The following is a 14,011-nucleotide window of genomic DNA, read 5'->3' as shown; positions in this document are numbered from 1 at the left end:
ATTTGATTCATGTGGTATGGACTTAAAGGATTAAAAATAAATTTCTTCTTCTTTTTTCTTTTTATTTATATTCAGGTTTTCCATACTGCATATTAAGGATGCAGCAGATTAAGGAAGTTATTTGTTTGTCTAATAACATGTAACACTCCTGAAATTTTTGTCTTTACATTTATTAGAAGAGTTGGAATAAACAATGGTTTCATTTTTTAAATGTCAATGGAAAGAACTCTGTAACTGCTTGTACTGTTAAGTTAAATACAAACAATAACAACATGAATAAAAGACACTAACAATCAGTTCATGAACATTTAATTTTCCTTCTCAAGTGCTAATGAGCATGAAACATGTATAATTTTGCCTGTAACATGAAAAGATGGGTGGACAACACCTGTAAGACGAGGTAACAATTCAAAACTGTTACAATATGTCCTAGTATCCCCTGGCAGATTTGATGGCACAGTTGAAAATTAGGGGCATCTAAATGCCCTTCTGAGATGAGATGCATGACTGAAGTCAACAATTAAAAGCCCTGTAGCATCACATACATAAATTTTCCAATCCTTATTGTGCATTTCAGTATACTGTCATATATAATTAAAAAGCTAGTACAATTTACACAAACACTCAGAGCATACAGCATTTTCCTTAAGTGAAATGAATTACAGAGGAAAATCCTGAAAATAACATTTCATATTTCTATCTACCGTATTAGAGAATTGTGGAGCATAGGGTATTCGATGGGCAATGCCTCCATTTGTTATTCAAGAAGTTTAGTGAAAGCCCATGACATGATCAATGCTTAAGGATGCTTGTAGGGATTGCCTATGGATTACTGGAGGGGGAGGATGCCCTACAGTATTTGTGTGCAGTACACGTTTCAATAAAAATAATAATATAAACAAACAATTTTGCTATTTTTAAGGAATGCCACTAGTGTTGGGGAGAAAAAATAATAATTATTTATCAAAACAATTTTGTTTATAACTTTCTTACCGGGACATTCAGATGATCATTTGCTACGTGAAGCGCGACTTCTGGATGTTTTAATTTGCAATTTACAGGTGCCATACTAGACTTCGTTTGGGGCAAATTATATAAATTTCCTTGGGCATAAACGATTCAAACTGAATCAGCATTACTCTCATACACCACTAAATGTGCTGAGGCTATCAGCTTCCAAAATTCTAAAATGATAAACCAAAATTTTTCTTTTTCACCAGGTCTACAACTGGTAATTGAATTGGAAGTGGCTACTTAGCCAGGAATTCCCAACTGGGCACTGGAAGCTATGTAGCCAAGATATTAAGTTAGGTTGGAAAAGTCACGTACCATGACATATGATAGCCGTTAGTTTTGATTATTTATTTTTTATTATTTTGAGGGGGGGAGGGGGGTAAATTAGGTCTGGTAAAAATTTATTCATTCACAATAGTTTGGATGTTCTTGAGAAAAGGAATTATTTTTTATATTGAAAAGATTCCTAATGTTGCTCATTAATCTGAGTACCTTTTCCAAAGTTCTACCATACAACTTTTTAAAGTTTTTTGGTTAGGATGACAATAGGTTCTTATGTATAAATTATTCCTAATTCAGTTTTATTCTATGGTACTTCATGTGCAAATTGATATTAACATCTATAAGCTTACCAATAATACAAAAGGCCACCCTTTTCCACAGCCCTGGAGCAAGAAACAAGGTATGAGCAATTTAAAATAAGCACTACACCAACAGGTGTAGGCATTCCCTACGGTAATATTTCCCTATAGGGATGCCCTACATTCCATGATCTTGAATACGGCCTTATGAAACACCATTGCACTTGGCGCTAAAACAATAAACTGTAATCCCTTTACGGAAAAGACTAGATTTGTTTTACCAGGCAAAGTCATATGTACATAGCCTGTGTTGAACCATTCATTTCACACCTCAGTTTTTACTTTATCACGTAACTATTCACTTTATCCATACATTTACATACCTAATTATGTACAGTATAAATTAAAAATAATTAAAACCTCATAAGCTTTGATAAGGAAAACCTCTAAGATAATAAATTACCAAATTGTAAACCTATAACAAAACACAAAAACTATGCAATATAAAAATTACCGATATTTATTCTACCAAAATTGAGAAATTGCCCACATGAAATCATATTGTACACATCAATATCAAAAAACATTCTGCAACATTCAATACAATGATGCATAGCATATACATTAGTGAGCAAAGCAAGTATTATAAAACTTTATATTTTTGTTATATTAAGTCACTATATAGCATGAAATGCTTTTGATATGTATAAGCATGGCCATATCTACCTGATATGTATAAAAATGGCCACAGTCATAAAACACTATGTCCACAATCTTGGCCAAGACAGTAACAAGCAAATAATGTCTTGTATCCTCAGAAATCCCTTGAAATGATAAAATTTCATCAATAAGAAATGTTGTATATGATGAAAAGAGCTAAAACATAATAACGGAATGGAAAAACTGAGATGTTGCATTTGCCATTTCCTACGTTACCCAAGTTTTAACCGGTAAACTCTACCACAAATCTGGTTTTCTCATCTGTTTTTGGGGGTGTGAGCATCGCAGCTGATACTCCAGATGTCTCTGGACTCTTCCTTGATGACGATGAACGCACCTCATTCAACCTGATTTGTGCTCGTTCCTGTAATAGACAAGGAAATTATATATATATATATATATATATATATATATATATATATATATATATATATATATATATATATATATATATATATATATATATATATATATATATATATATATATATATATATATATATATATATATATATATATATATATATATATATATATATATATATATATATATGCAAGTAAATCACTATGGGTGCGCATGATCCAGGTTTATGCTGATAACCACAAGGAAAAAGAAAACAGAATAGGTAACACCTTTAAGTTCAGTACATCCTGTTATGTTGGCCCATACTAACTCCCTCCCCTGAACCCTCCTCCCCACCGGAATATCAACAAGTTCTCGCCAGAAGTTACAATTTCATTTAGGAAAGGAATGGAACCAGTGTTAAACAGAGGTGAACAGTGGTGAACAGTGCTTAAGTCAGTGAGAACAACTCAACAGTAACAGTCGTTCCCAAGTTAACCTTCACACAGTGAGGTCCCAGGTACCCAGTGATAACGGCCCCCAACAACAAACTAGCCGATGTGTTAATCTGTCTACGATAGGAAGGCCTGGGACCACACCTCACTCATATAACACCATCTGTGAGGGAATTACTACACCACGTCAGGTCCCTCATAACACCATATGTGAGGGAATTACTACACCACGTGAGGCCCCTCATAACACCATCTGTGAGGCAATTACTACACCACGTGAGGCCCCTCATAACACCATCTGTGAGGCAATTACTACACCATGTGAGGCCCCTCATAACACCATATGTGAGGGAATTACTTCACCACGTCAAGTCCCTCATAACACCATCTGTGAGGGAATTACTACACCACGTGATGCCCCTCATAACACCATCTGTGAGGGAGTTACTACACCACGTGAGGCCCCTCATAACACCATCTGTGAGGGAATTACGACACCACGTGAGGCCCCTCATAACACCATCGTTGAGGTAATTACCACACCACGTGAGGTCCCTCATACCACCATCTGTGAGGGAATTACTACACCACGTGGTCCCTCATAACACCATGTGAGGGAATTACTACACCACGTGGTCCCTCATAACACCATCTGAGGGAACTACTACACCACATGAGGTCCCTCCTAACACCATCTGGGAGAGAGTTACTACACTACGTGTTTGCTGTTCAACACCTACATTAATCTGAATGTTCACTGTATGTTCCTTTACCTTTCTCTAATGAAGGCTTTTGTTAAACCACCAATGTATTTAATAAGTCATTTATGTCCAATGTATATTTTCAGCCTTCGGGCTGCAGAACTTTTTCAATAAACCGTTAATTATTTTATTATTATTATTATTATTTATAGAAAACCTACTAATGTGTGTTCATACATTCATTATTATTCTGCCCACCATAATAGAGTCAAACAGTCAGTATTTTCAACAATGTTTTTACGTGCTTTGAGAATTTGCAGCCCGGAATTCATTGATGAGGAATATAAATATATCTATAATATTGGCTTGAACCTTAAATACCCTAGATCTTTCATAGACAAATGCCTGAACATTACTAAGAAATCTTTTTATAGAACTGATCCCAAGCCCACCCATGACCATAAGAATCTCTTAGTATTACCATTTCACAAAAATTTCTCTCAAATTCCTTTACAACTAAAAACCTGGAACGTCAATGTGGCATTTAAAAACTCATGCACTGTTAAACAAATATTAATCCAGAACTCCCCCAACAATACAGGTGGCTGCATTTATAAGGCTCCTTGCAAGGAATGTAATATGTTTTACTTATACCAGACAGATAAAGATCTTGTAACTAGACTTAAACAACATAAATATAGTGTTAGGACAGGCCAGGAATCCAATGCTCAGTTTGTTCATTTGAGGGATAATAAGCATTGCATTGACTGGGATAATGCCTCCTCAATATTACCTTGTAATTCAATTGACAGTAGGAACATTATAGAATCTAGTCTCATTAAACATACCGAATCTGTCAACATGAATTTGAGTAATGGTATGTACAAATTGGATAATTTCGTAATTAAGAAGATTTGTAACCAGGTGAGAAGGTTGGGTCAGCTTACCCTCTGAGCTAACTACCGACCGCTGCGGTGCTTTTTTGAAGATTAATAGGGTCATTACCTATACCTGACCACTGTGGACTCGATCTGACCCTCCTCTGTATATATATATATATAAACCTTGTTTTGTACTTCTCCTTAGTCTGTACTCATCCCTGAAGATGTGAAATACACGAAAGCGCTTGGGAACTCCGTGTTCTCTTTTTCCTAGTGGTTATATATATATATATATATATATATATATATATATATATATATATATATATATATATATATATATATATATATATATATATATATATATATATATATATATATATATATATATATATATATATATATATATATATATATATATATATATATATATATATATATATATATATATATATATATATATATATATATAGTCTCCCGATTACGTCGACCGAACAACGTCGCATGATCACGTCCGTGCCTGCCCCCCAATAAAAAAAACTGCATGTGGCCCTGGATCCACTCCCACGAACCTAATAGAACACGATGATCCTCCCGCATTCTGGTCAGATATTATGTGTTAAGAATATGCCCTTCCCTAGGCTTTTTGGCTACAGGTGTAATGTTAACCTACATCTATTGAGATAAACTCTTTCACCTACAAATTGACAATAACACATTGCTGTAATCAGACATATCTAGTTGCCTCAACAATTGCACCCCAGTTGCAATTTCAAATTCTGTGGCATTACTAAGAATATTAAATCTCTGGTGCACTCTAAGATTAAGAGAAAAGGAGGACTCAATCTAGATGTGAGAGAAAAAGGACTTGTATGATGGGGACCAAATAAAAAAGCATAGCTACATGTTTTGTGGACTACAGTATTAAGGTACCCTTTTCATCACTTGTAATAAACCTAGCCATGCCTGTGTGTGTTTGATATTTGCCATAACATTATATATATATTTAGTGGGTATAAATGGCATGGAAATACATTGGGGTTGAGTCTTGGGTGCCTGGAACCAATTAGATAAATCCCATAAGATTCTGCTACAGTTATCGGAGTCCCATTGGTAAAATAACGGGATGACTGTACTGTATTATATATACTTGTGACACTGGCCAGTTGCTTGGTGTTATGGTACAGGAAGTTACAGCCAAACACACTAGGATCCTTCCCTATCAAGGAATAAACAATTAAAATTTAAATTGGAAAAAAAAAAAAAAAAAAAAAAAATTCAAATAATGGGACCTAGCGAACCTAAATGGCCTAGAGGTACAGTCACGTATGCAGCGTATTCTTATACATTGTGCTGCCAGGCGATACGTTATCTAGTGAATTTAGTCAATATTGTACAGTAACAATGGACCCTAAGTGCAAACCTGTATTGCACTCAATTACGGTACTAAAATTGTTATGTCTATTGTAAATATAGCTTGTTTATACAGGTATTCAAATAAATTACTATCTTACAAAATCCCTCAATGTAAGTTATATTCACCCAGGTCGTTTGGTGGCAAATTATGAAAAAGCAGTACTCTTAGTCAATGATAAAATATAAACACGCAGGCAGCCTTCACCAACTGTCATATCTTATCTCAAATAAAAAACAAATAAATACATATCCTGCCCCTCCTCTTCCCTCCTCCTTGTGTTTCCCAGATAAAAGATTGGTGATTTCTTTATGTTTATTTTATATAATATCTCAGACTAAGTTAGGATAATATAATTTGCATTTAAATCCTTGCAAAATTATTTATTTTAGACCAGCGTCAATATTTTTTATCAAGATATAAAAAAATGTAGTACAATAGTGTACAATACTTAGTACATTTATAAAGATTTTCATTTATTTTCACCCATTTGCATGCACACCATACTACCATAAGCGTAAAGAAATAAATGACAACAGTGCAAGCTGGAGTGCACATGTACTAATTTGATTCAAATTAAAATTGTTATGTCCAGTGAATTACAACATGTTTTAATCAATCAGTATCTTACAAGTCCCAGCTATGTTAATTATATTCTACTAGGTCATATCATGCCATTTAAAATGAGAAAGCTTGTAGAGACTGTTAAACAAACCTTCGAACATCAAACCGACTTAACATCCCATCCCACCTAAAGCAGCTCCGTCCCTCCTCCCTAATCCATGCTCAACCGGGGTTTATTTAGGCCTTGATTTTTTATCTTTTCATATCTCAAACTAAAGTTAGGAATTTATAATTACATTGCTGGAATCCTTGCAAGAACCAATAATTGAAAAATAAATGTCATAATTTTTGCTCAGAGATAATAATCGCTGTACATTAGTGTACAGTATTAGTACATTTATAATATAAATTTTTTCGCATTTGGTAAATTACATCAATTTATTTTTACTAATAAAAAATAATAGGCTTTTAAATTCTGGTGTACACTAATTTGATTACGGTACTAAATTATTTATATTAATTATAGCATGTTTATATTGATAATCAGTCTAGAATCCCAACAATATTATTATATTCACCAGGTCATGTCACTGGCTTTGAAATCATAAGCAGTGACCTGCGTTAGACTGGGTAGTGCCAGCTCAAACGATACTACCTCCCTCCCCCAAGCCCCAACCACTCCTCCCCCCCAACTGCCCAGCGTTATGAATATATAAAACAGTAATTTTAATATAAAACGTCATGTATTTTGCACAAGAGATAAAAATTAATCACCTGTATCACATTACAGTAGTGATTTAAGAGTAAAATTATTATGATATTACATATATAGTAACACACGTAAGTACAAGTATAAATAAAAAGTTTGATGATCAGACGTCATTTAGGTTCAATATCTAGGATGATAACGTATGTGTGTATATATATATATATATATATATATATATATATATATATATATATATATATATATATATATATATATATATATATATATATATATATATATATATATATATATATCTTGATAAAATCACACGGGAAAAAGAGAACACGAAGTTCCCAAGAAGTTCCCAAGCGCTTTCGTGTAATTCACATCTTCAGGGATGAGTACAGACTAAGGAGAAGTACAAAACAAGGTTTATATATATATATATACAGAGGAGGGTGAGATCGAGTCCACAGTGGTCAAGTATAGGTAATGACCCTATTAATCTTCAAAAAAGCACCGCAGCGATCGGTAGTCAGGTCAGAGGGTAAGCTGACTGAATGAGGAGGGAAGTGTGGAAAGGATTGTTCCTGGGGAAGGAGATGGGGCCTTAAAGGTAATACACCGCATGCAATTGCGGGCAGCCCCAAGGGTAGCTGATGGCTCAGATGTGACAGATACCTATGATGGTGATGATGATGATGGGGGTTGCCCGGTGAGGCACCCACGTCCTGACAGTGGTGAAAACTCTAGGCACGAGGTAAACACACAAAGTTCTAATGAGGACCTGAACCCCGTAGCAGATAGTAGTAGTAGCAGTAGTGAGGAAGAGTCTCGGAGTGGACTTGCAGTCCGTAGAAATAAGAGAGCTACGGCAGGAAAACACTCAAATATGTTTAGGTTACCTCAATTGACAATTCAAAGTATTTTGGTGCTATAGATTTAAGTTTCACATTGTTAGTTCCTATCTGGCAGTACAATTTGTAAAGTTCCTCCTACCAACTGCTCAATGCCTCAGAATGTTAGGTCATTTATTTTCTTATATACTGTACCTAGTATCATGGGTACCATGATAGGCTTAAGTGGGGACAGATGTGGTATGAGGAACTCCAGAGACAACTATTTTGTGATTTAGAATATTATTGATATGGATATGTATTTTTGTAAGCCCGAGGAGGAAAATAAATATTTTGTGGGTTTGAAATGGAATTCGCGCCGGAGCGAATGCATCCCAGCCCGGGGTGAGGAGACGCTATGGCATTGTTTACATAACAAAGACGCGTCGGGTGGGCCCAGTAACAGGTGTGTCCCACGTATTTCTTGCTCTGTTAGGGTGTGTTTGATAGATTGAGCATAAAAAGTGTTAAATGAAGAATGTGATGATCTCGTGGAGGTAGTTTGTAAGCCAGAATAAGGCTAATACTAGCTTTGCTCTACAGACATTCACCCTGGAGTGAGTCGACACCAAGAGCCATCCCCGTGTTATGCTGGTGGGTTGGGTCTATTATGTATTGTTTAATTCCTACTACTGTGTGGTACCAATATGTGAATATGACAACAGTTGATGCTTGTTTTTAAGTATAATGTATAATAACTAGTTATGTCTGATCTAGGTCCCAGCCTTTCCTACCTCGGGTGATTTCTAGATTTGCGAAATCGGTTATTTTGCAAAATTACTTACAAACAGGCTAACCAAGGTAAAAAAAAAAAGAAAGAACAGGACCACTTAAGCGTGTATCAATCTACACGAGCCATCCTATCCTAACCGCTCACTCCCCTTTGTTAATAAATCCTCCTTCAAATGGCATAGATTAGATTTTATTTTATTTTAATGATCAAAATGTATATAAATGTAAATATTGAAATTAATCTTCATAATTTTATTGAGGTTATTCAGCCGTTAGACCATTTTATATGATGAACTCCTGCTATCCTTAGCGCTGTTTAGCAGTACTTAACAAACAACTATTTGTGTGGTAAAAGTTTGCTAGTTAAGCTTTTTGTATAACTTCAAAGTTTTACTGCTAGCTAACAGTACTATTATGCCATTAACAGAAAAGTTTTGTGTATACCGGCCCTGGTTGTCAAAAACTGTTGTCACCGAAATGATTGTTATTTACTGTAAAGTGTTATATGTAAGTAGCCACAGAAATTGTCTTGTGAATGAAGAGAAAGCTGTATACTGTACAGTACTATAAAGATAAAAATAAGAGCAATTAAGTGTAGAGGTATACTGTATGTGGAAGACAAGTGTTTATCTGGGAGTAGCTGGCAGAGGGGAAGGGAAGGGGGTAGCAGAGGTGGGTACTCTCTCCCCAAAGATTCCTTAACACATCTTTATGTAATTTCACCATATTTATTCTCATATAATTTAGGATCATTTGGTGCCAGGTTGATAAAATATTATCATAAAAAAATCAACTTTCCTGGAAAAAGAATCCCACACTCACCACCATGAATTGTTTGTTTACACAGGACAAACAGCTGTTTGGCTTACCCCAAAGTTTTTCTTAAACACTTAAAAAATTAGTACAGTACATTCGTGTATTTATCATCACTTAATAAATACTATTGCAGTGTATTTATCACCATTTAATAAATACAACTGTATTTATCATCACTTAATAAGTAATATTGTAGTGTTCAGTATTATGCATCATTAATCATTTGTCTAAGTGTACAAGTAGCCAAATTAAGTCATCATATAACACCAAAGGGAGTAAATAAAAAATTTTGAAAGGTTTCTTCATATCAAATACTATACTGTACAGTGTGTTATAGTGACCCCTGTTGTAAGCTGGTTATCTGCTGAAAGCTCTTACACGAACACATCTTCAGTAAATAACCTTCTGATACAGCTTATCCTTTTATTTTCAAGTCATATTACAAATTAAATACAGTATTGTATTTTTTATCTATTACTGAAGACGTTATATTAATCATGATGAACCATAAACCATAAGAGGCCAATCATATGAGAATATAATATTGAATAAATAACTTAATAAACCTAACACATGTGGCAACACCTGATCAGCCCCAGCCTGCTTACATACTCAAGTATCTTAGTTCTCAGTAGGCCTATAACTAATCGCATTAGACCACTGTACAGTATTCAGTAAATGTGGTTCATTTCACAAATTTTTTTATTAATCTTCCCATTTCTTAATATTTTTTTTAGTACTTCTGGTGACCAGAGCATCTGAGAGTCCGAAAAAAGCTAATTCCGATATACTTAAATCTGATTTATCAAGGTTTTACTGAATATTTATTAAACCAAACTTTTAGAAAATCATTTGGGATTATTTTTAGCATAAAATTGGTATTTCAATGTAATTAGAACTAATTACATCAACTCCTTAATCAACATTTCTTACACTTTTATTTTCATAAAAGAATCGAGTCCCCATCATTATATCTTGTTGAAAAATTTTGTTTGGGGATCTTTTATTGGTAGAGAACTTAATCGGGATCATTATGGTATCAAATTCATCTCTCTAACAAAATTACAGCAGCTGCTAGGGTACAGGAGGTGGTGGAGTGGAGTAAGGTAGGGAGGAAGGGAAGTAACCTTGGGGGAAGAGACTGACCACACCGACCCCCCCCCCACACAAAGGTTTGCCTCCCACCTGGTGCATATTGCCAACTCCTGCCTCTCTCATTCTACTATAACTCATTCATTGTTTATTTGTTATAAGTAAAAAATAGCATCCTCAGGAATGCATATGCACATGTGTGATGGTACCAAATTCATTTCTCTAACACGGTTAGAGCACATGTTGTGAATAAAAGTTCATACACTTTTTTGCTAGCCTTAAATACATTTGCTACTAAACTTTCGTCTTTATTCAAGACATCTTCAGGTCATGAGACCCACTAATCCCCCACCCTGACAATGGGTGACCTGACATTGCATGAGACCACTTATCTCCCACCGCACCTCCACCTGACATTGGTCAGGTCAGGTCAGTAACATGACACCCACTAATCCCCCACAACTACATGGCAACAAATCCTACATTTTTTTCCTAAATGATTTGAGTCCCTATTATCATTATTATCATGTTTTTATGATTGTGAAGTGGCAGTGTAACTTTGAAAATGTCTGGCAAGCATTTTGTTCACCAGGATGAAGGCTACACCTCAAGTTCCCACTCTTCAGACTCCCCAAAGTCTGTGTGGGACTCCAGTTGATGTTTTGACTCTACCGTAAGAATCCCCTTAGTCTTGATGGGGACATGTAATGATGACTAGAATTCTTACTGATGCCGTGAGTGTTGTTTCATATTAATATTTTATATTATTTAAGGTAATTCTTCCATAAATATTTTAAACATGCATACCAGTACACACATATACAAATACCTCAACAAAATACATGAGCCTAAAACACATTTTCCAGTTCCAATTCTTAATTATAAAAGTTACAGCACTACTGGTTCCCTTAATCTTAAAAGTGAAGTATATTAATCCTATGAGAATACAGATTGCATACATATTCTTATCCAATAACTGTGAATAATTACTCACCAAAGTATCGAGGTCTACAGAGTGTGTTTGGATATTATGCATATCATCTTGAGCCACTTGACTAAAAGATTTCAGTTGCATTGGTCCCATCTCATTTGCAGTAAGATAAAATGCTACCATCCAGTCTTGGCACTCCTGGAGTTGCTCTCTTGAATAGCCAGACACTTGACAGGCCACCGCTGGGGATATCACATAGCACAGGGCAGTTGCTGCAATCATGCTCGAACTAAATGCCAGACTTGACATGTCCAGAGTACACAGATCTAATATTCTGGCAACCTGAAAAAATAAATTAAATAAATAAATAAATAAATAAACAAACAAAAATTAAACATGGAATAGTACTGTTCAATAAACATCTATGATGTATACATATACATTAGAACATATATGTAAAACGAGAAACGCATAAATGGAATAACAGAACATATGGGATTAATTGAAATAGAGACGAGGCCGACTCCCAAACTCCACTCTTTCCGACACAATACCTATGTTGTAGTAAAAAGAACATCTTAATTTTATGATGGTATGCACACACAATAAATATTTAAGAGAAATACAGTCGCCAGGTTAATGTCCATTCAAATAATGGACTCTTAACTCCCTGCCCCCCCCCCCCTCTTCCCACGCTTGCTGGCTCCTCCCTCTCTGAGAAATGTTTGGGAGAAAACACTAGATTTTAAGGTATAGTAATAAATAATACCTCAGATTAAAGTTAGAATAATATAATTGACATTGCTGGATTCCTTGCAAGACCAGGAATATCTTGAATATACACGTCATATATTTTGCACAAAAGATAACATATTTGCTCTGTGTAAACAAAATTCTTACATTAGATCTAAAATTTGTATGTCTAATGCAAAATCCATGATGTTTAAATTTAAAATGATCATCATATTGTAAGAATTCCAGCAATGTAAATTATAATCTGGCTGGGTAATTTGTATGAATTTTATGAGCTAAATAAAAAAATTATACTTCACCCGTGTATATGAGTAGATGCACCACGTAAATTGGGCATTCCGGTTCTGGCGGGGACCGCTTAAATGTGGAAACGCGTAAACCGAGTGTGTGTGTGTCTGTGTGTATATATATATATATATATATATATATATAAATATAAATATATATATATATATATATATATAAATATAAATAATATATATATATATATATATATATATATATATATATATATATATATATATATATATATATATATATATATATTAACGGTTCAGCTTAATACGATTTCACGTATCTGGTGCCTGTAATCTAACAGTTTTTTCCACATACGCACAGAGTGTCGGCTCCAGGCGGCTATTTTTAGGTCGCCCACCCACCTGCCTGCCTGCCTGTTTGCTCCAAAATTCATACAAATTACGCCAGAATATAATTTACATTTGGAATTCTTACAATATGATGATCATTTTGAATATAAACATCATAGATTTTTGCATTAGACATACAAATTTTAGATATAATGTTTACTCTGAGTAAATATGTTATTTTTTGTGCCAAAATATATGACATTTGTATTCAAAATATTCTTCTTACAAGAATCCAGCAATGCCAATTATATTATCTAACTTAGTTTGAGGTATTATTTATTACTAAAGGTAAATATTCTGGTTTTCCCACACATCGGGGAGGAGGGTTGGTGGGAGGTGGAGGAGGGAGGATCGACAGACTGTCATTGCGATGAAATATTTTTTTTATTAACTGAATATTTGTTTTAGGTCATAAAATTCATTCAAATTACCGGTCAGAATATAATTTACATTGCTGGAATTCTTAGAATTTGATGATCATTTTGAATATAAACATCATAGATTTTGCATTAGACATACAAATTTTAGATATAATGTTTACTCTGAGTAAATATGTTATCTTTTGTGCAAAATATGACATTTATAAAAAAGCAATGTCAATTTTATTATTCTAACTTTAATCTGAAGTATTATTTAATACTAAATGTTAAAATTAGTTTTCACCCAACATCTCTTGGAAGGATTGGCGAGGGGTTGGGGGGATGGTTGAGACAGACCAACCACCTGTAAGCGTGATTAGGAAAGAAGGCAAGGGTGGATGCCC

General features: G+C 34.5%; 1 protein-coding gene across 2 annotated transcripts in view; it reads right to left on the bottom strand.

The window, feature by feature from the left end:
• Window positions 1–293: 293 nt before the first annotated feature.
• The window catches only part of LOC121880154 (G1/S-specific cyclin-E-like), an 84,230-nt gene continuing 70,512 nt past the window's right edge, over window positions 294–14,011 (bottom strand). For both annotated transcript variants that reach the window (XM_042387290.1, XM_042387364.1), the window contains exons 9-10: window positions 11,912–12,190; window positions 294–2,679 (exon numbers count right to left, since the gene is read on the bottom strand). In XM_042387290.1, coding sequence (XP_042243224.1) covers window positions 2,539–2,679; window positions 11,912–12,190 — 420 coding nt within the window. In that variant the 3' untranslated portion in view covers window positions 294–2,538. The remainder of the gene's footprint in view (window positions 2,680–11,911; window positions 12,191–14,011) is intronic.

Source organism: Homarus americanus, unplaced genomic scaffold, assembly GCF_018991925.1.
Source record: "Homarus americanus isolate GMGI-L3 unplaced genomic scaffold, GMGI_Hamer_2.0 scaffold51859, whole genome shotgun sequence".
Taxonomy (NCBI): Eukaryota; Metazoa; Arthropoda; class Malacostraca; order Decapoda; family Nephropidae; genus Homarus; species Homarus americanus.
This window is presented reverse-complemented; position numbering and strand designations above follow the sequence as displayed.